At 44.5% G+C, this 21,394-nt stretch overlaps 2 protein-coding genes across 2 annotated transcripts; both read right to left on the reverse strand.

The window, feature by feature from the left end:
• Nucleotides 1-7,935: 7,935 nt before the first annotated feature.
• LOC109766050 (zinc finger transcription factor YY1) lies at nucleotides 7,936-11,692 on the reverse strand. Its single transcript, XM_020324819.4, has 6 exons — nucleotides 11,389-11,692; nucleotides 11,220-11,278; nucleotides 10,434-10,642; nucleotides 9,979-10,068; nucleotides 9,084-9,224; nucleotides 7,936-8,734 (listed from the first exon to the last, which is right to left on the reverse strand). Exons 1-6 carry the CDS (start codon nucleotides 11,508-11,510, stop codon nucleotides 8,198-8,200), a joined length of 1,158 nt encoding a protein of 385 aa, XP_020180408.1. The 5' UTR covers nucleotides 11,511-11,692; the 3' UTR covers nucleotides 7,936-8,197.
• Nucleotides 11,693-13,435: 1,743 nt separating this feature from the next.
• Nucleotides 13,436-16,152, reverse strand: LOC109766051 (V-type proton ATPase 16 kDa proteolipid subunit). The gene is made up of 3 exons (XM_020324820.4): nucleotides 15,930-16,152; nucleotides 15,534-15,819; nucleotides 13,436-13,908 (listed from the first exon to the last, which is right to left on the reverse strand). The coding sequence occupies exons 1-3, from the start codon at nucleotides 16,006-16,008 to the stop codon at nucleotides 13,776-13,778; spliced, it is 498 nt and encodes a 165-aa protein (XP_020180409.1). The 5' UTR covers nucleotides 16,009-16,152; the 3' UTR covers nucleotides 13,436-13,775.
• Nucleotides 16,153-21,394: the final 5,242 nt, after the last annotated feature.

Genomic DNA, 21,394 nt, shown 5'->3' on the forward strand with positions numbered 1-21,394 from the left:
TTCAAAGGCGAAATCATTTCTTGTCGTCCAGATGGCCTGTGAGATGAGCATGACCAACTCTAGGAAGAATGACACTGAAATCAGAGGAATTAGATGGCGATAGAGAAATATTACAGGAAGCTAGATGCACATGTTCGGAATTTGGATGCATGACACACCACTAATCCAATGACAAAGTTGCAACATCGCTAATAAAGTAATAAGATGGGTGGAGGAAGAGATTTATGTTTGGATATGCATGAGCCAGCAGCATTTCCTTTAAACCATAGCTGGAAGTTCTCAAAAAGATTTTTCTTTATGCTTGGTAACAAGGTGTTTCTCTTTTCATGTGTAATTACCTATTGGCAATGAATAGATAACCATATGTTGAGAAGAACATGATCACCGACGTTTATAACATTGCCTATTAAATATTAATATACAAAAATAAGCAATATTCTTCACAATTTTTATTCCTAGCACTGTGAGTTATATATTTTGTTAGGTATGTTATCATGTAAATTCATGGTGAAAATTATATTATTGAAGAGCATGTTAAAATTTAAAATGACATGTAACAGCACATAGAAAATCTAGCCCAACAAATGCACAGGGCTCACTACTAGTGGTAGATGAAGAGCTCTGATCCCCCAGCCTCTATATAGATACCTCTATATAGATACGTAATAATACCTGATGCACATGCATATAATGCGCCTATTTTTTTTATCCATGTAACCACATGGCCCCAGGTTGAATTACCGAAATAACAGAACAGCGGTTCGGTACATGTGAAAAGTAAAGCTTCATCCAAACAGCAGCAAGCATTCAGCTGCCGCCAGGCACAAAACACAATTCGATATAATAATAATAATAATAATAATAATAATAATAATAATTCATGGTTTTTGAAGGAGATATAGTAGTGCATTTTATAGCATTTTAAAAGGTTCTGAATTATCCTCGTTTTCACAACTAAACAGATGATGATACGCAATGATCATAATGCACATTACAAACCCGTAATTACTAATTAATAAATTAGGGCTGTTACAGCAGAACATCTTCCAGTTCCCACCAAGAGGATAATATCCCCAAGCCCTCGACCACACACGAGGTATCAACTACCGTATGCAACCTCCAGTATACTCACAGATGTCACTTAGTAAGGTTTGGCCATAAATTAGTAGTACAATTCTTGCTAATGGTTAGGAAATCACAATCATAAGAAAGTAATTTTGCAAATGAACCCAATAGTTGCGCTTTTTATGTCACATATACCCACTTGGATCAACGGGTCGGTGTATGGGAAACATGAGCATCTTGGCATGAGTGAGGAACTCCCCTCCAGCGCTCAGCTGCTTGGCGTGGAACCCATGATCACAGTTGCGTGCGATGTAGCAGAGCATTTCTATCCATACCGTTGTGATCATGTCCCACTGATCAGCAGCTGCTACTTCATTCTTCAGCACAAAGGCGCAATGAGTAGCTAGCCCAGCTAAATGCTCTAAACTTTCAGTCAAAGACATGTCTCTCTCATGGCGGAGTCTCTGGAGGAAGTCCCTCTTATCATAGTTGGCATGTTTGCAAGATGTTTCAATCCACTGTATACATTCTTCGAAAAATAAGCACCCGTCAGCATCAACCATCAAGTTGCACCTGTAGACCAGGTGCATGATGTAATTGGACAGGTGTTGGCTGCAGGTTCTAAGCTTAGAGGGCGTCTCGTCCCGCACTAGGCATATGTCTGTCACAAGGTGCCAAAGAAAGGCACTTGATACAAGATCCAAGTCTTCGAAGATGCGTCTGACTATCTGTGGAGCTGCACCAAACCCAGAGGAGGAAGAAGGAATATAAGCTGCCCACTCGGCAGTGAAGCTGCTGAAGTACAACCTCCCGTAATTGTCACACAGTTTATCAAGGAACACCTTCTTTACCTCTGGGGAGATGGCAACATGTTTGGTTGTGGTGTCGTCTTGTTGCTTGATGCCCATACGCCACATTATCCATTTCAGCCATCCATATTCCTTTCTCGCCTTCTCCTCTTGGATGATTTCATCAATCAAGTTGTACTGCTGCAGCTTACCTGACCACTCCAATCTGTTGCTTCCCTGTGCTGGGCGGAGGCGCTTGAGGATGCTAACCACAATTTTTGGACTATGGCCTCCTCTTGATCCTGTGCATACGTTGGATGGCGAATATGATGTCATGAGCCACATCAATATAGAAGATATCTCCAACGCCACTGCACCCACAAGCAAGATGTAAGAGATGGCAACATCAGCTACTCTGTAGTAGTACTTGACAGCTTCTGATCGCCTCTTCCCTCCCTTATGATGAAGAACAAACAGAGAGAGAGCTGTAGAGTTTATGATAAGGATGGTGAGACGGTGCAACACACCATCGAGGCTTCCAAACTTGGTGTAAAAGAAGTCATAGATCAAGGAGAGTTGGGTCTCAGCAAACTTGTATGCCAAGTTAACTCCCTCGTCTGACTTGAGACAATCTAGTTCCTCTTGATTGAGCACAGTCATGCGAAACAGTTTACTAGTCCTGTTCATGAAATACTTCATGCTATCATAAAACATGTCATGAGCCACATCCTCCATGTCAGAAGAGTAGAATGACCAGATAGGAGCATCTAGGCCAAACCTGTCCCTCGGGATTCTTCTCTGCCCACACAACGGACCCCAAGGCCTGCTTATAGGTCCCCATGAGCCGGCTCTCCCAAGTATCCATATTCTCTCCATATATTTGGCTGTCCCAGAGATGAAGATTAGCACCATGGGAGCCACAAGCTGCTTGTCCCCTTGCCACTGCTTGCCCACGACGTAGATGGCCAGTGCCACCTGGGTGGTGAGGTTGAGCAGGTGCCTCTTCCACAGGGCACAGTCCTCCATAGAGAAGGCTGTGATGGTGTCCTGCCCTCCGAGGTGGAGCAACATGAAGGGTGCCCAGAAGAGCACCATCTGGTGCCGCGGGTCATCATGCACAACACATGTGAGGTGCCCGAGGACGAAGAGTGCCACGGTGTCCGCCGACAAGTAGGCAAGCCACAGCAGCACGCTAAGCGCGCGGGAGTCGTAGCGCTTCCGGAATCCCGCGAAGAAGAGGAGGAACACTTGCAGGGAGAAGCTCGCAAGCACCAAGCACTGGATCTCCCACTCGTTCCAGAGCTGCTGGATGCTCCCTACTGTCAGTCTGCCAATAAGGTGAAATATTTTAATTTTTTAATTCACTCCAAAGTTTAATCTTAAACAGAAAAAAGGTTGCTTTAACATACTGAATTATTCTTTTTTATGACAGTCTATTTAGCAGCCCACTGTTTCACAATCGGGCACTAATTTGCACTTCTCTTTATTTAATTAGATCTATTTTTGATAATCTATTATTATTAAAACAAAGGGCAACAGAGCCACTATATTCGTCAGACAAAAATATAACGTCCGTTTGATACGAGTGGGATCTAACTACGTGTGCCGTGGGACCCCGCAAAGAAGAAGAGGAAGACTTGCAAGGAGAAGCTCGCGAGCACCAAGCACTGGATCTCCCACTCGTCCCAGAGCTGTTGGATGCTCGCTAATGTCAGTCTGCCAATAAGCCGAAATAGTTTAATTCACTCTAAATTACCATCTCGAAAGGAAAAACGAATTACTCTTAACATACTGAACTGTTTATTTTTTATATTGTCTATTTCGCGGCCAACTGTCCTGCAAGACCTCTTTAGTTCAGGCACTGACTTGCACTTGCGTTTGTTTATGTTTTGTTTTATATAATCTATTGCCTATTACAGTATTATATTAGAACAAAGAGCAATAGAGCCACTATATTCGTCAGACAAAAATATAATGTCCGTTTGATCCGAGTGGAATCTATTGAATAATGAAACAACCATCTACGTGAGCCGTGGGGAGCAGCTTGTGTTTTGTTCAGGTCTGCTTTAAAAACAGGAGAACAGATTGTGTGTGTGTGTGTGTGTGTGTGTGTGTATCGCCATTGGAAACAGCATAATTACAATGGATGATGTCATATCAAGCCAATGCATATACTTCTATCAGGAAAGAAACAAGCAATTTGAAATATCTGGTTGAGCCATTTTAGTTGAGTTAAACCATACAGCTTAATGCAACAACATGGGCGTGGTGTGAAAAAAAGCTATGACGAGACGATGTTAAGCGATGTTTGGTGAGTACACACCGAGGGTTACATTACACTAGATTGGTTGGAGATAGAGGAAATTAGTGTAAGCTAAACAGTCGTGCTTGGAGCATTTGGGTGCATGACATTCCACTAATCCAATGAAAAAATTGCAATGTCGGTAATAAGATGGGTAGAAGAAGAGAACACTGTGTTTGGATATGATGAACCACCAGCATTTAGTTCAAAACTTCAAATCATGCATGACTGAAAATTCTCAGAAAGAATTTTTTTAAAGCATCACAACAAGGTGTTTCTCTTACCTATTGGCAATGAATAAAAAAACATATATTGAGAAGAACATGATCACCAAAGTTTATAATATTGGCTATTAATATACAAAAAATGTCAATATCCTTTGTGGTTTTCCCTAGCACTATGACTTGTATATTTTGTACAGGTATATTCATATGTAAATTAATGGTCAAAGTTGTATATTGAAGAATATGTTAGAATTCTAAAATAACATGTAACAGTATATAGGAAATCTAGGTGTACAAATGTGCAGTGCACACTGCTAGTTGAAGATAAAGAGCTTTGATCCCCCAGGCTCTACATAGCTACGTAACAATACCAGATGCGCATGCATATATTTTAAGAAATGCACCTAGTTTTTTGTTCATACCAAGCCCCATGGACCCAGGTTCCATTACCGAAATAACCGAACAGCAGTTCGGTATGAGAAAAGTACTGTTTTATCTAAACAGTAACAACACGCCACATTCAGCAGCCGCCCAGCACAAAGAAACAGTTCAATATAATTTTAAAAAATAAACCTAATTTACACAATAGTTTTGTCTATACTTTGAATACGTACCTGCTGTGTTGAGCTTGGGGAGGGTAGCTGCTCTGGACATGATCATTCAACATTCTCATGTTGGTCAAACAAAGGAACACTCAAACCCTACAGGATTGATTAGAGAAAGACCAAAGAGCGATATGATCAATTGGCATATCTGATTTGTTTAGAGTATTCCTATTTCAAGTCAGTATATATATATATCACCATAATGGATGGGCACAGCTCGAGGATTGCAGCAAACTAATGGAATTGATCCCAAAGCCTGCAGGGCATAGCAGGTTTCTGCTAGCTTCCCTTTGCTTTGCTTGCAGCTGGAGACGATGCAAGATTCCTAGCCTAGGATCTTTGCTTTGCTTGCAGTTGGAGATGATGCACAATTCTTAGCCAATTGCCTAAAAAAAGAACAGATTCTCATTGTCTCATGGGTTGCCCATTTTTGCTTTCCTTCTTACATCCATTTACCCGAAACTTGTTTTTCATTTGCCTTCCATTTTGTCTCAAGGATCTAAGTCTAAACACAGCCTTGAACTGGTAGTAATCACCAGATCAGTGTGGCCAGTCACTAGAATTAGTGTTAAATGCTTGGCGGTGGACTTTATCCACCTCATCGCGCGAGAAAAAAAAAACATCCAGCCGTCAGATTGGGCACTCTGTAACTGCAGATAGGTAATGAACACCGAAGCAGCTAACTGTGAGCCTACAACAGCTCATAGGTCTGAATGCAGTATATCTGTTAAGTATAACAGATATTCTGCCAAAAGCAAAGGACGTAACCATGTTATTAGTTATTACAATGAGAAAAATGGTGCCAGCAAAGCTCAGAATTTTGCAAACAAAAAAAAAAATAACCATCCACCCAACAGCCACATCCATAGATGTATATTCCGTAGATATAAAAATGCCAGCCTACAATTACTACCATTTACTCTTGCTGGAATTATTAATTTGGCCCCAAGCATCACTTGCTAGCACATAGGCAATTTGGCCTTTCTGTGGGAATCATAACTAATTTTGTGAAACAGAAAAGAACAAGCCTAACACTACACATCACAATTGTCCCCTGTCGCCATCATCAACCATCTACCGTCCACGCACATAAGATGTGATGCAATCGATCACATTGCACAAACGTATCAAGCGATGGCTTGAATAGAGAGATCTATGTTCTATCTAATCAAAGTGCGTAGAAATATCACTTCTAATTAATCAGCATGTCAGCATTCCATTACCTGATCGCATACCTACTGTATCAGATCGTGATCAACAACCGAATCAGACCACGGCGCAACTCCAGCATGAAGGACCAAAAACTAATGTTCGCCGCCACCGCCATGGGCCTGAAGCATGGAAGGCAATCAGCACAGCTGCATCATGTTAAGTGTAACGCCATGGGCATTTTCACAAATGAATGTCTAGTTGGGTTAGTCACAGTATATCAGTATTACACTAATCTGACAAACTTTATCCCCTGTAACTTAATGTATTTTGTGTTTCTCCTTGTTTGTACGACTACAGGCGTAGTTATACTCGCAGAACAGTTAATAAAATGCCTCCACGGATCAAGGATGTCAGGAATAAAACCTAACATGTATTGCAGAACCTCATGGAATTCAACAAACACTACTTTCAAGCATAAACAACATAATCACTAGTATGTTTAGAGTTGCCCATCACATGACATCTGAATAACAAGAAACATGGAGAGAAGTTGCTTTTTGATGTAATCCTCGGCCTTGGATCTCTTAAACTGTATTGTTCATACAGAATAAATATGAGATCTACAAGGATAACCTTTTTTTACCGGGTCTACAAGGATTACTTAATAGATGGTAATACAGTATGAGCACAACTTATAATGCATGGACAAAAATAAGCACTGGATCTACAAGCCAGTTTGGCACTGAGGAACTTTACTGTGGAAAATAGTTGGTTCAGGACTTCAGGGAACCTTTATTGACCTAATCCTATTTAAATACATTTCTGATATGGCTCCAATATGGGGCAATAAATTATTGGTATGAATTGAATGAATAGAAAGGCAACCTAAAAGATGAACATGGAAGTCAATGTGCTCTAGCAACATACCTTTTCATGTGCCTTGATATGCCTATAGCAACATACCTTTTCATGTGCCTTGATATGCCTACAGCAACATACCTTTTCATGTGCCTTGACATGTCATTTTAATTCAAAATCACTTGTAGATTTTTTTGTCACATGCTGGGAATGGGCATACAAGATAATTTTCTACGGCATGTGTTTTGAGGTGTGCACGTAAGTTAAAATCCAAAGAGAAGGCCTGAAATTCAGAGGGGTTTTTAAAATTAGAATATACAACATGTACCAGAGCGAAAGGATTCATCAATAAGAAATCATAATCATTTACAGCACTTGTGTTTTCAAACCAGTCACTCATAGATATGCAAACAGGGAAGATGTTATATTGTGGAAATTAAGAAGCTCTAAAATTAGCAATAGTCTAGGACAAAAGTTGAATTTACAAACATAAAACTAGTTTGAGGTATCAGGTGAAGGTTCATTGAGTTCAACTAATCAAATCAGCTAAAAATGTTGAGTTAGATAAAATTAGGATGCCACTACTTAGTTCTGCACCATTAAACAGAAGAACACTGTGACAAAATTGTAAATTGTACGGTGAGAACTAAAAACATAAAATGTTGCCATGCAATACAAACTCTGAAGTCATACCTTACGACAATCTGGATGTGGGAAAATATAATCCTTTTGTCATGTGTGGGTAAGATATTGCATCTTCAAAGTTCTACAAAACAAACAGAACAAGACTCGCCATATATTCACAACCAACCTCAAGTGTCAAGCTCTCTGCCTGCTAAATCATCATATGTGCTTCTTTGCGCAGGCGATCGGCATAAATCACCGCTTAAATAAGCAGAAAAGAAGGAAATATCTATAGCTACTTCATCACCATCCAGACAAGATTAACTACCACACGGTGGAGGGCAGATATATTACATAAATGGACCATCTCAACAAAATGACCAAACAACATCAGTAAGTGTCTGTTCACATCCGCGCAATCTAATTCTACCATAATTATAGCGCCCACTTAGTTCCATTCGTTGCTAGTTTTCAGCATACACCGAACTTACTAAAAGGAAGCAGATAACCACATCTAAACAACCTAGGGCACACGCTCCAGCGGAATGTCAGTAAACAGGGAAAATGATGAATGTCCAGCTAGTCTTCATCTTCTTCTGTTTCCTCATCATCGGCGTTCTGGTTACCGTATCTCCAGCCATCTTCTACATTGTTACCACCAGGATCTTCCTCGGTCTCTTCACTGTCATCGTCATACATACCCTTGCCTGGCCACTGGTTCTTTGCACCACTGGTATCAACAGCCATCCTGCTGGAAACCTTGACATTGTAGGCGTTAGATGGAGGGGCCCTGTGCCCTTGGTTTGTCTTGCTCCTTTTCGGGTTTGGCGCGATGTCACCGCCGTCAGCATAGTTATACCCCGCTGCAGGTGTGGCGGACCTACCATTGTTTTCTTGATTGTGGTCAGGGTGCTGAGTCTTGAGATGGAGGTTGAGTTTGTAACCGTGGATGTAGGCTTTCCCACAGCCTTCGTAGGGGCAGACATAAGGGCGCTCACTGGAAAAGCTTGGTGGTGTGGGCGCAGAAGGCTTTGGGGTTGCTTGTATGGAAGGCTTTATGGTGCTTTGTGGTTTTTCTGCTGGTGGTGTATGCTGCACTGCAATAGGAGATCCAGTCTGCATCATGGCCACAAAAGACACAGTAAGTAAAACATAAGAATGACAAGATTCATATACACAACTGCAAACCGTGTCATGCAAGTGTGGCACCATGGGCATTTTAATAAATGATTATGTAGTTGGGATAGTAGGACACTAATCTGATAAACTAGATCACACTCCAACTTAATGTATTTGCGTCATCCATAGTTCCAATTGGAAAACAGTTAACAAAGTTCCTCAGTGGATCAAATATGTCAGGGATAAAACTGAACATGTACCACAGAACTTCATGGAACTAGCATGAATAGAAGGAAAAGATAATCCAAAAGATGAACATGGAAGTCAATGTGGTATAGCAACATACCTTTTCATGTGTCTTAATATGGCATTTTAATTTGAAGTCACTTGTAAATCTTTTGCCACATGCTGGAAAGGGGCATATATGATAATTTTCCACAGCATGTGTTTTGAGGTGTGCACGCAAGTTAAAATCCAATGAGAAGGCCTGCAATTCAGAGGATTTGGTTGTTAGAACAGGTAAAATGTGCCATAGTGAAACGATTAACCAATATGAAAGCATAAACCAACCAGACACTTGTAAATATGCAATTAGGAAGTTGTGGAGTTGTACAAGTAGAAACCTCTAAAATTAGCAACAGTTTAGGCCCGTAGCAATTGAATTTACATGCATTAAACTAGCTTGAGGGGTCAGGGAAAGTTTCATTAAGTTCATCAAATCAAATCAGCAAAGCATCTTCAGTTAGATAGAATCTGGCATGCCACTTAGTTTGGCATCATTAGATAGAAGAACACTGTAATTTAAAAATGTAAGTTGTATGGTGAGAATTAGAAGCAAAAAATGAGAAGGCCTGAAATTTAGAGGATTTGTTTGTTAGAGCATGTAAAACATACCATAGTGAAAGGATTCGCCAATAAGAAAGCATAAACCAACCACTCACTTGCAAAGATGCAAACATGAAGTTGTGGCGTAGTAGAAAGTAAACCTCTAAAATTAGCAACAGATTAGGCATGTAGCAATTGAATTTACAAGCATAAAACTAGCTTGAGGGATCAGGGGAAGTTTCATTAAGTTCATCTAATCAAATCAGCGGAACATCTTCAGTTCAATAGAATTGGTGCCACTCAACTTAGTTTTGCATCACCAGATAGAAGAACACTGTAACTAGTAATGTAAGTTGTATGGTGAGAATTAGAAGCAAAGAATGCTGCCGTGAGATAGAAACTCTGTGAATCCCTACCTTACCACAGCCTGGATGTGGGCAAACAAAATCCTTTTGTCCTGTGTGAGTAAGGTGGTGCCTCTTCAACTTTGAGCTGTCTACAAATTTCTGCAAAACAAACAGAAAAAGGATTCATCATTTCTGTAGAAAAAGAAGTCACATAGTTTGGAACTACATAATCCCAACAACAGTGAGCGCACATATAACAGTTGTTTCATTCATGAGTTATCAATATAGGACATAACCAAACGTCTTGGATGTATAGTTGCACTGAAACAAATCTATTGGGCCTTAAATCCATCAATAACTATGCAAAACAAAGAAAGGTCCTAGTGGACAGAAAGATAAAGAGCTAAAAACCATTTCACACATGAGCCTGAAATCACAGGAAAGTCCGTCAACGTTAGTAAATGGTTATCTTCGCCAACGCTAGAATATGCATTGCTAAATGTGTAAGGTACTTTTGGAGGTACCTTCCCACAGCCAGGCTCCTGGCAAACATACTGCCTCTCGCCGTGCACGTGGGCATGCTTCCTCAAGGCAGCCACGTCAACAAAGGTCTTGCCGCAGTTGTCGTAGCTGCAGAGGAAGAGGATCTCCGTAGCCGGCTCGACCTTGCGTGGCTGCGCCTCCGGCTCCTGCCCCGCGCCGCCGTTCTCCTTCAGATTCTTGTACACATCCTCTGCACATGGGTTACGCAGAAGCCAATCACCAATTAGTCGTCACAGGCAATAGCACAGTCTGCTCAAACTACTGGCTGAGAATGACTAACTAGTAACCACGGAGGATAAGATAAAAATTGCTCTACGATTCAGGATAAGAAGATAAACTAAATTCTGCACTGGTCATTGCAGGCAATCGCACAATCTGCTCAAACTACAGAGGATAAGATAAGATAAAGTTTGATGTATGATTAATGATAAGATGAACAACAAATTCATTGCCATTGCCGATCTGTCCAACTCTAGCATTCAGTTCAATCTGCTCAAACTACTGGGTGAGAGCGACCAACCACGGAGGATAAGGTAAAATTTGCTCTACGATTCAGGATAAGGTAAACTAAATTTTGCAATTAGTCACTGCAGGCAATCGCGCAATCTGCTCAAACTACAGCGGGCAAGATAAAATCTGCCATGTGATTCATGATAGGATGAACAACAAATGCATCAATCGACATTGCCGATCCGTTCGGCTCTAGACTAAACACCCGCCGATTCAAGGGGAGGGGAGGAGGAAGATTCGGGGAGGGCGCGCGGTACCTCTGACCCACTTGAAGAGGGCGCACTTGGAGCCGGGGGAGGCGAGATCCTGCGGGATCCTGCAACGAAACACAACGGCGACGGCGCCAGCCAGCCAGTCAGTCAGTCCCGCGCGGCGGCGATCTCAGAGACGGACGGGCATCAGCGAGGGGAGGGGCGCGGCACGTACCACTGCTTGACCCAGCGGGCGGCGGGGCGCGGGCGGCGGCGGAGCGTCTGCGGGGGCGGCTGCGGCTGCTGCGCGGGCGGGTAGTAGTAGTACCCCCCGGCGCCCGCCGCCGCGTACTCCATGCCGCCGGGGATGCGAGCTGTCCCCCCTCCCTCCCTCCGCGCTCCGCGATGCGGCCGCCGGCGCCGTCGAGTGAGCTCTCCCCTCGCCCCCTTCTCTCTCTCTCTCTCTCTCTAGGGTTCTTCGGCTCTCTCTCTCTCTGGGCAGGCAGGCAGGCAGGCCGCTCGCTCCCTCGCCCTTGGCCGGAAAAACGTCACATGACTCCGATTTGTATCCGAGAATAATTTTTCTGACGGGTTTTTCTCAGCATCCTATTAAGAAAATTACAAGTATTTTTCCATGAAATATTTGCGTTCAAATATACCGACTGTTTTTACTTAAATGGATATACCGACTGTTTTACTTAAATGGATATATCAACTGTTAATCGTACGCGATTGTTTTCTCGAAGTTGATATCTCGATCCGGAAGAATGCGCCGTGCATTTCTGAGACAAAGGAGAGCGTACTGTAAATTGTGTATCGAGAACCGAGGAGACACGGCTCAATTATTTTACTTTGAGAGCACACGCGGTGTACCGGTTTACTTTGAAAGCACACGCGGTGTATTGATTTTTGCCGCCTCTGACACCGACGCTAGAGGGTTGCCTCTACGCCTATGGTTGTCTCTTAGATAAGAGGCGACCTCGAGACTTCTGTCATACTTAGTGGCAATGTATTATTTCCCATCGATTAAAAAAATCACTCTTTTTATAAATAAATAAATAAATAAATAATCATATGACCGTTTAGATGATCTAGACGATCTATATTTCTTTACAGGGAGTACAGATAGTTTTACGTGCATGTTGTTTTCTGTAGGGTTCATCTCGGAGATCAAATAAAACTTTATACACTATGTGATTTTGCGTAATGCTGCTTGACACATGGACCTAGCTTGAGGGCTGACTAATGCTCTTAGGGCATGAGAGGCTTCACTTTGCAATTCCCCCATGTGAAAATAGTTACGAGCATCTTCATTTGTAACCTTCACGGTCCACAGAGGCGAGCGACTGGCTGGGCGCCGAAGGATCAGGCGCCAACATACTAACCGCCTCAACATCATCAGCCACAGGTACCATCGACACAATAGACTCGGGTGCCATCAATACAATGGACTTAGGCTGCTCCAGTTGCTCGGATGACAAAGGTGAATTTGAGTACACATGCATGCATGCATCTATTACCCTCCATTCTACCTTCTTCTACCTTTCACAGCAGGACCGCCTTCTCTCTCCTCAAGCACCCGCCTCCCTTTAGAAGAGCCTCTAAAACCATCCGAGCCAATCTCTTTTAGACACATGTGGCCTGTAGGGCAGTACGTTGAGGCTATGCGTGTGCGCTAGGTCACGGGGAGAAGGTGCGAATGGAGAGGGGGGTGACATGGTGTGAGGAGTGATGGGAGGAGAGTTGGCCAAAGGGTGGGGGCAAAGGCCGCCTTGCGGGAAGATAACAGTGAGGTGAATTTTTTTTCACGTGCATCAACCATGGAAAGGACATTGCTTTTTCTCCAGTAGAATTTAGGGTTCATTCTAGGGTACTTTTCTTCTCCAGTCTCAGTCTCAATAAGTTGTATAGGTACAGGGGGGCTGTTTTAGAATCTTTGGCAGAGATGCTCAGAGCTCAAACACGGAAAAAATATCATGCAATTTTGCGGTTTCTCAGTTAAAAACACAGATCCAAGAAAACAACTATGGTACATACCCCTATAGTGTCAAAAACACTATTATATTATGGGACAGATCGAGTATATGCCAAGTCGTTCAATCGCCCTACCAACACAACAAGAATTTTTCACAAAACCACAAATTTCATAATCTTCAATTTTATTTTCATAAGCAAACTATCAAACACCAGTGTGCTTGATACAGCTATATATACCAAACATAACAAGCACAGCATTCACTCCACATGTCCCAAACATAACAAAATGAATCTAGACACAGGAGTTGCACACAAAAGTGGAACTAGGTCTAGCTTTGCTTATTCGTTCATCACGTCCCAAGAGGCTCATCGCCGATTATTACTCCAAACAATAAATACAACAGGTGCTAGGTACGACGAGTAGATACAGGTAGCTTTGCGTTGCCGGATAGAATAAAATTACAGATGGCAGGCGTGGAAATCCCTATGATCCCAAACCACATTATGTTCCTTGATCTGTCGAGGAGCATGAACACAGAAGTAGAACCACAGCGTAATGCCAAACAAGTCTCTAAGAAGAAATAAACCCTTTCAAACAGAATACAATGATGGACCGTATGCTCCTTGCTTGCAAGCGCTTTGTTTCTAATCGGCGCGGGATTGGCCAGCACGCGAGGAGAGGATGATGCCGACGATGAGGCCGTACAGGGCAAGGGCTTCGGCAAAGATAAGGATGAGGATCATTCCGACGAACAGCTTGGGCTGCTGCGCGTTGGCCCTGCAGAGAAGGTATAAGGACAGAATCAAATCATTAGTTAAAGAGCTTGCAAACAAAAGGTGGTTATCTATAATTCTATATAATGATCAATCTACCCCTATGTTTTCCTTTTCACCCTTATGGGTAAACACTTAGTGAGTATAAGCGTATAACTGTATAACAAGTTCCCCCTTTTCTAGTATTTATTTATGCAATAATCTCTTTTTAGAAAAAATCAGATGGCCTGTTCTGGTGATTGCAATACTTGTAGCCGTTGTTCGGAGCAAAACAGTTATTAGTGGCACATTCTCAACTATCAAAGAGTGGTGTTCCTTAAAATGCTTCCCAAGGGTGAAGAATGGGCATACATCCTCTAAATTATATGGCCAGATATACATACCAGAGATCAATTGGATCTTGATGATACTATGCCTAGCTATTACCAGAGTTATATGCTCAAGAGATATGGAGCAGAAGGTTGAAAGCTAATAACAAAAGTACAAAACCAATACATACTGGCAACCGAAGGAATTAATAACCAATGATTCCCCCTCCATTTGAATATATTTGGTGTACAAAAAAAACCAGATGCAAATCTAAGCTTAAGTTATTATAGCGGGCCAATGTAGAATCTAGTTAAATTAATTCCACAAACATGTGCAAAACAAAGAAGTACTCCCTCTGTAAACTAATATAAGAAAGTTTAGATTACTAAAATAGTTATCTAAACTCTCTTATATTAGTTTACGGAGGGAGTATCAACTAACATGGATATGGCTCAAACAGAAGAAGCAATAAATTCAGACAATGTAAAGGACCCGCCAAAAGTTATGAAGTGGAACTAGATGATGGACTATGAATTATGAAATCTTATATCAGAGCTAAAAGACAAAGCTATTGTCTAAAGCATAAATAAATCCACCACTAGAATGCTCTATCAGATTCACATTGTTCACTAATTGACAAAGCTATTTCCATCCTACACGAACAGCAAACTGCTATCTGCAACTCATATAGTAGCAGGGTATGGTATCCTACCATGACTCACCGCCCCTTGGTGTTCTCTCCATACCAGCATAATATTACATCAAACTGGTTCAGAGAAATAAGCCAATGTGTGTGGTTTAACAAGTGAGACACACAACTTCATGTGTAAATTCTAGTCAAGCATGTCCCAGGTGACAACATATTTTTTTAACCTATTTTCATCGACTATTACTGTACGAATATCTGGTTGAAGTCTGTCAAGTTGCCAACCCCTGACCCAAATCCCAAATGAAGTAGTAGTAGCATGATTCCCTGCTGTAACTCACCCTCATCAGGACGTAGACTACTTTACCAACTAGTACAAGATTTACATACACAGCCTTGACAATCTACGTAGCAATCCCACACTTTTGTGCACAAGCCTCGCAACAATGGAAGGGGTTTGTTTACATTAGCAGCTACCACCATTTGCATCCTCCCCGCACACCACATTTGACGGACTTCATATGTAATCCCAATGGTCAAGCATGTCCCAAGTAAGTAACAGCCCAGAAGCAAGTAGCATAACAAGATTCACATCACATCCTCCAACACAATTGACAGGAAGATAGAGTATGCAGCAGAAGGAGGGGGTGGGGCGCGTGTGTATGTATGTATACCTAACGCCGGCGTCGCCGACGATGCCGATGGCCATGCCGGCGGCGAGCCCCGCGAGGCCGCAGGCGAGGCCGGAGGAGAGGTGCGCGTAGCCGTCGAAGAGGAAGTAGGGCTTGGCCTTGGGGTTGATCCCGGTGGAGATGATGACGGCGATGATGAGGCCGTAGATCCCGAGCACCCCCGCCATGACGACGGGCACGATGGACTTCATCACCAGCTCCGGCCGCATCACCCCCATCGACGCCACCCCCACCCCGCTCTTCGCCGTCCCGTACGCCGCCCCCATGCCTGCACATCACACCACGCGAATCAGACCGCGTTCAGCGAGGAGAGAGCCCTGCGGATCGACCAATCTGGAGGAGGGGGAGGTGAGATCTGGGGGAGGGAAGGGGGCTTACAGGAGAAGACGAGGGCGGCGGCGGCGCCGAGGAAACCGAAGAAGGGGGCGGTCTCGTCGCCGCTGAAGGTGGAGGCCATGGCTGCCGGCGGGGGAGGGGATCTCGCCGGAGATTGGACGGCGACGGCGACGACGACGGCGACGGCGAGTGGAGGAGAGAGGGGATGGGAGAGGGAGGAGAGATATTATGGGGGACGGACGTGTGGACCAGGAGGAAGAGAGGTGGTAATGGGAGACGACTACTGCGTGGGTGTCCTGTCCATGGTGGGCCAACGGGCCGTGTGGGCCGGGCTGCTCGTGGGCTTTGTGCTAGTTATTATCTCGTGGTCATGGAGAACATCACAAGTCTGGTTCTGGCGGAAGAAACGGCGGCATGATCCATGAGGTCATCATATCAGTTACTGACCGTAGGAAGGGAGTCCAATGCCTGAGGCACGTAGCCTCGCTAAACACGCTTTAGGACCGACCGAAGCACCCCCGCTTCCGGCTTCTTCAGGCGTCTGATCTACATTGTATCCCTGGAAACATTGCTATCAATTCATGAAGTGGAGCGTGTTTCGAAAAGGAACTGATCCCTATAGTCGTTTCGTTTTTTCTTCGAAATACGGCTACGGATTTTCATGTGGGACGCGGGCAAGTTTCAAGAAATGTTCACGGATTCAATAAGATATTTGTGAGTTCAAAACATGCTCGCAAATCAACAAAAATATAAATGAAGTTAAAAATATCTATGGATTCAAAAAATGTTTGTGAATTTGAAAAAATTCAGCGGATTTGAAAAACATTCATCGATCCGAAAAAAAGTTCTTAGATTCATAACATGTTCATGAATCAAAAAAATTGAATTTTAAAAATTGTAAGTTTACTTAGAAATTGTTTGTGGATTCGTAAAATGTTCATGAATTTGAAAAAATGTTCGCATATTCGAAAAATCTTCACGGATTCAATAAGAAATATTTAGATTTAGTAGAATCTGGGTATATCTTGTTCCCTCACTATTTATAGGTATCTAGAGGTTGACATCGCACAAACGTTTGACAAAATGCGATATCAACATGCCGAGGTTAACACGGGAACCAAAGCTGGATCAATCTAGTGGCCAGTTGCTTGACGAGCGAGAATAGATGACTATCACTGTCAGTTTCTTGCATTTGTTTTACCTTTGCAAGTACCCATTCGTCTCGAGTCAAAACTTAGAAGAGGCACATTTTTCTGTCGTGGGATCCAATGAACTCGACTAAGCTATTAAAGTTGTGCTGAATATTATCGTACAATGTAGGTTATAGTTGGACTCGGGGTCATACAGTGTGTGGATAGAATATGGAGTCATGTCGTAGTTGGACCTCTTATATATGAGCGGATAGACACACAGTGTAACCTATGACAACACACAGGGGGAGCCGACGGCGTGTGCCGGTGTTTGGGTGGCCAGTGGGCGGTATTGTGACGGTGTCACGGAGAGGAGCACCCGTAGTCAGCCCCAGGAATGTAGTCATATTGATGAACATCGTTAACAAATTTCGATGTCGTACTCGTGTGATTGCATGTTCTTCGGATGATCAACTACGCGCCTTGGATTTATTCTAACAAGTTGTATCAGAGCAAGGCTCGAGGAGGTCACGGATTCGTTGATTTAGAGTATGGATCGTCGTCATGTCCAACAAAAAAACGATGTGCGGAAGTGATCGTTCCGTGGAGGTTGATGGCGCTATCAACGAGAAGCAAGTCTCTCACAACGTGGCTGCCCCTCTCTTGCGAGAAGAATTCCTCCTTCCACCTCATGGACTCTAGATCGTCCTCCTTTGTCATCCATACAACAATACCAACATGACGAACCCAGCAAGAGAACCAAAGTATTACATAGGGAGCTTAATGTGGAAAGCACGGGGTTAGGGTCTTTGGGCACAAGAACCCAGGTTTCCTCGCAGTCCCTCGGGCGAGATGAGGATTCATGAGGCTTCAAAGAGTCTAGCACTAAAATATGTCTAGATACATCCATTTTAGCGACAACTAATTCCAGATGGAGGTAGTATATGATTTTATAGTATGTATCAGGACTTTTTTTTAGATCAGAGTAGAGAACTACTCAGAAGGAGCACTATATTCGGGTTTCGATGGAGGCTGAAACCTTTATCTGGTTTCGATGGGTCCTAGACCTTTTGCGATTCGATAAGCACAAGAAGCAGGGAGGAGCCTAGTAGCGGTGGCGGAGAAGCACAAGATGGAGATGAACCCGAAGACATGAGCTTGATCTAGTCCTGCCTTTTCCATGGTAAGACAACAGATCCGTCCGGCCTTATCGTGGTGGGGAGGCGTGAGCCAGCAGATCTGTGGCGCAAGGATGGTAAGGAAGTAGTTGGCAGTGAGGGGAGGGAATGGTCATGCTGGGAGGAGGGTAGGAGAGGATGGTGATGGCCCGGTCCAGATCTGAAGAGGAGAGTGGAAGGAATGGAAAGGCAAATTAATTGGGGTGGAGGCTGAAACCTTTATCTTGTTTCATGGGTCATGAACCTTTTGCAATTGGATGAGCACGAGCAGCGGGGATAAGCCAGGTGCCGGTGGCGAAAAAGCAAGAGACAGAGGAACTCGATGACATGGGCCGGTTCTGGTTCTGCTTTTTCCATTGTAAGACAACAGATCCGTCCGGTCTCGTCGTGGTGGGGAGAACGAGCCGACAGATCTGTGGCGCAAGGATGGTAAGGAAGTAGTTGGTAGTGAGGAGAGGAAATGGTCATGCTGGGAGGATGGTGAGGACAGGATGGTGATGGCTCGATCCAGATCTAAAGAGGAGGAGACTGAAAGGAATGGAGAGGCAAATTAATTGGGGTGGACGCTGAAACCTTTATATGGTTTCGATGGGTCCTGGACCTTTTGCAATTCGATAAGCACAAGAAGCGGGGAGGAGCCTAGTAGCGATGGCGGAGAAGCACAAGATGGAGACGAACCCGAAGACATGAGCTTGATCTGGTCCTGCCTTTTCCATGGTAAGACAACAGATCCGTCCGGCCTCGTCGTGGTGGGGAGGTGTGATCCGCAGATCTGTGATGAAAGGATGGTAAGGAAATAGTTGGAAGTAAGGGGAGGGAATGGTCATGCTGGGAGGAGGGGAGGAGAGGATGGTGATGGCTCGATCCAGATCTGAAGAGGAGGAGAGTGGAAGGAATGAAGATGCAAATTAATTGGGGTGGAGGTTGAAACCTCTATCTGGTTTCGATGGGTCCTAGACCTTTTGCAATTCGATAAGCACAAGCAGCGGGGAGGAGCCTAGTAGCGGTGGCGGAAAAGAACAAGATGGATACGAACCCAACGACATGAGATGGATCTGGTCCTGCCTTTTCTGTGGTAAGAAAACAGATCCGTTCGGCCTCGTCGTGGTGGGGAGGCGTGAGCCGACAGATCTGTGGTGCAAGGATGGTAAGGAAGTAGTTGGCAGTGAGTGGAGGGAATGGTCATGCTGGGAGGAGGGTAGGAGAGGATGGTGATTGCTCGATGCAGATATGAAGAGGAGGAGAGTGGAAGGAATGAAGAGGAAAATTAATTGGGGTGGAGGTTGAAACCTTTATCTGGGTTTGGTAGGTCCTGAACCTTTTGCGATTCGATGAACATGAGAAGCGGGGAGGGGCCTGGTGGCGGGGGCGGAAAAGCACGAGACGGAGGAACTCGCCGACATGGGCTAGATCTGGTCCTGCCTTTCCGTGGAAAGACAATAAATCTATCCGACCTCGTCGTGGTGGGGAGGTGTGAGCCGGCAGATCTGTGGCGCAAGCATGGTACGGAAGTAGTTTGCAGTGAGGCGACAATATGGCCATGCTGGGAGGAGAGGAGAGAATGATGATGGTCGATCCAGATCTGAAGAGGAGAAGAGTGAAAGGAATGGAGAGGCAAATTAATTGGGGTGGAGGCTGAAACCTCTATCTGGTTTCGATGGGTCCTGAACCTTTTGCGATTTGATGAACACGAGCAGCGGGGAGGAGACTGGTGGTGGTGGCGGAAAAGCACGAGATGGATACAAACTCGACGACATGGGCTGGATCTGGTCCTGCCTTTTCCGTGGTAAGGCAACAAATCCATCTGTTCTCGTCGTGGTTGGGAGGCGTGAGCCGGCAGATCTGTGGCGCAAGTATGGTAAGGAAGTAATTGGCAGTGAGGGGAAGGAATGGTCATGCTGGGAGGAGGGGAGGAGAGGATGGTGATGGCTCGATCCAGATCTGAAGAGCAGGAGAGTGGAAGGAATGCAAAGGCAAATTAATTGAGGTGGAGGCTGAAACCTTTATCTGGTTTCGATGAGTCCTAAACCTTTGCGATTCGATAAGCACAAGCAGCGGGGAGGAGCCTAGTAGCGGTGGCAGGAAAGCACAAGATGGAGACAAACCCGACGACATGAGCTGGATCTGGTCCTGCCTTTTCCGTGGTAAGACAACAGATTCGTCCGGCCTTGTCGTGGTGGGGAGGTGTGATCCGCAGATCTGTGATGAAAGGATGGTAAGGAAATAGTTGGAAGTAAGGGGAGGGAATGGTCATGCTGGGAGGAGGGGAGGAGAGGCTGAAGCCTTTATCTGGTTTCGATGGGTCCTAGACCTTTTGCGATTCGATAAGCACGAGCAGCGGGGAAGAGCCTGGTGGCGGTGGCGGAAAAGCACAAGATGGAGTCGAACCCGATGACATGGGCTGGATCTGGTCCTGCCTTTTCCGTGGTAAGACAACAGACCTATCTGCCCTGGTCGTGGTGGGAAGGCGTGAGCCGCCGATCTATGGCGCAAGGATGGTAAGGAAGTAGTTGGCGGTGAGGGAAGGGAATGGTCATGCTGGGAGGAGGAGAGGAGAGGACGGTGATGACTCGATATAGATGTGAAGAGAAGGAGAGTGGAGGGAATGAAAAGGCAAATTAATAGGGGTGAAGGCTAAAACCTTTATCTGGTAGTCCTGGACCTTTTGCGATTCGATAAGCACGAGCAGCGGGGAGGAGCCTTTTGGCGGTGACGGAAAAGCACGAGACCGAGGAACTCGACGACATGGGCTGGGATATGGTACCGCCTTGCTGGCGTGAGACAACAGATCCATCTGGCCTCTGTGCGGTGTGGAGGAGAGAGCTGACAGATCTGTGACACATGGATTGTAAGGAAGTAGTTCGCAGTGGTGGGGGAGGGTATGCTCATGCTGGGAGGAGGGGAGGAGGTGATGGGGATGACTCGGTTCCAGACCTAAAGAGGAGAGTCAAATTAATTTGGTGGCTTAGAATGCTATGGTAGGTCCGCCGGAATCTAATAGGGATGTAGGTCTAAACTTCAAGTAGTGCCCAGAGGAAGCGAGAGAGAGTTGTTTTTAACGGATGAATTAACGCATCAGTAATTTCTGGTTTAGAAAGAAACAATAGGGCCATGATTATTGATTAGGGAGAAATTAGATCTTAACCCAGACTTTACGTTTCACTTTGATCATTCCCCCCAGATTGACGGGTGAGGCCGG

Source organism: Aegilops tauschii, chromosome 1, assembly GCF_002575655.3.
Source record: "Aegilops tauschii subsp. strangulata cultivar AL8/78 chromosome 1, Aet v6.0, whole genome shotgun sequence".
NCBI classification, from domain to species: domain Eukaryota; kingdom Viridiplantae; phylum Streptophyta; class Magnoliopsida; order Poales; family Poaceae; genus Aegilops; species Aegilops tauschii.

What these genes read in the sequence shown, in the direction of transcription:
- LOC109766050 (XM_020324819.4), bottom strand. Translation starts at nt 11,510, where the DNA reads ATGGAGTACGCGGCGGCGGGCGCCGGGGGGTACTACTACTACCCGCCC. An exon ending in GCCCGCTGGGTCAAGCAGTG is followed by an intron (nt 11,279 to 11,388) that starts GTACGTGCCGCG and finishes GTTTCGTTGCAG; the next exon opens with GATCCCGCAGGATCTCGCCT. An exon ending in ATATTAAGACACATGAAAAG is followed by an intron (nt 8,735 to 9,083) that starts GTATGTTGCTAT and finishes GCCATGATGCAG; the next exon opens with ACTGGATCTCCTATTGCAGT.
- LOC109766051 (XM_020324820.4), bottom strand. Translation starts at nt 16,008, where the DNA reads ATGGCCTCCACCTTCAGCGGCGACGAGACCGCCCCCTTCTTCGGTTTC. An exon ending in CGCCGCCCTCGTCTTCTCCT is followed by an intron (nt 15,820 to 15,929) that starts GTAAGCCCCCTT and finishes TGTGATGTGCAG; the next exon opens with GCATGGGGGCGGCGTACGGG. An exon ending in GTCGGCGACGCCGGCGTTAG is followed by an intron (nt 13,909 to 15,533) that starts GTATACATACAT and finishes CCTTCTCTGCAG; the next exon opens with GGCCAACGCGCAGCAGCCCA.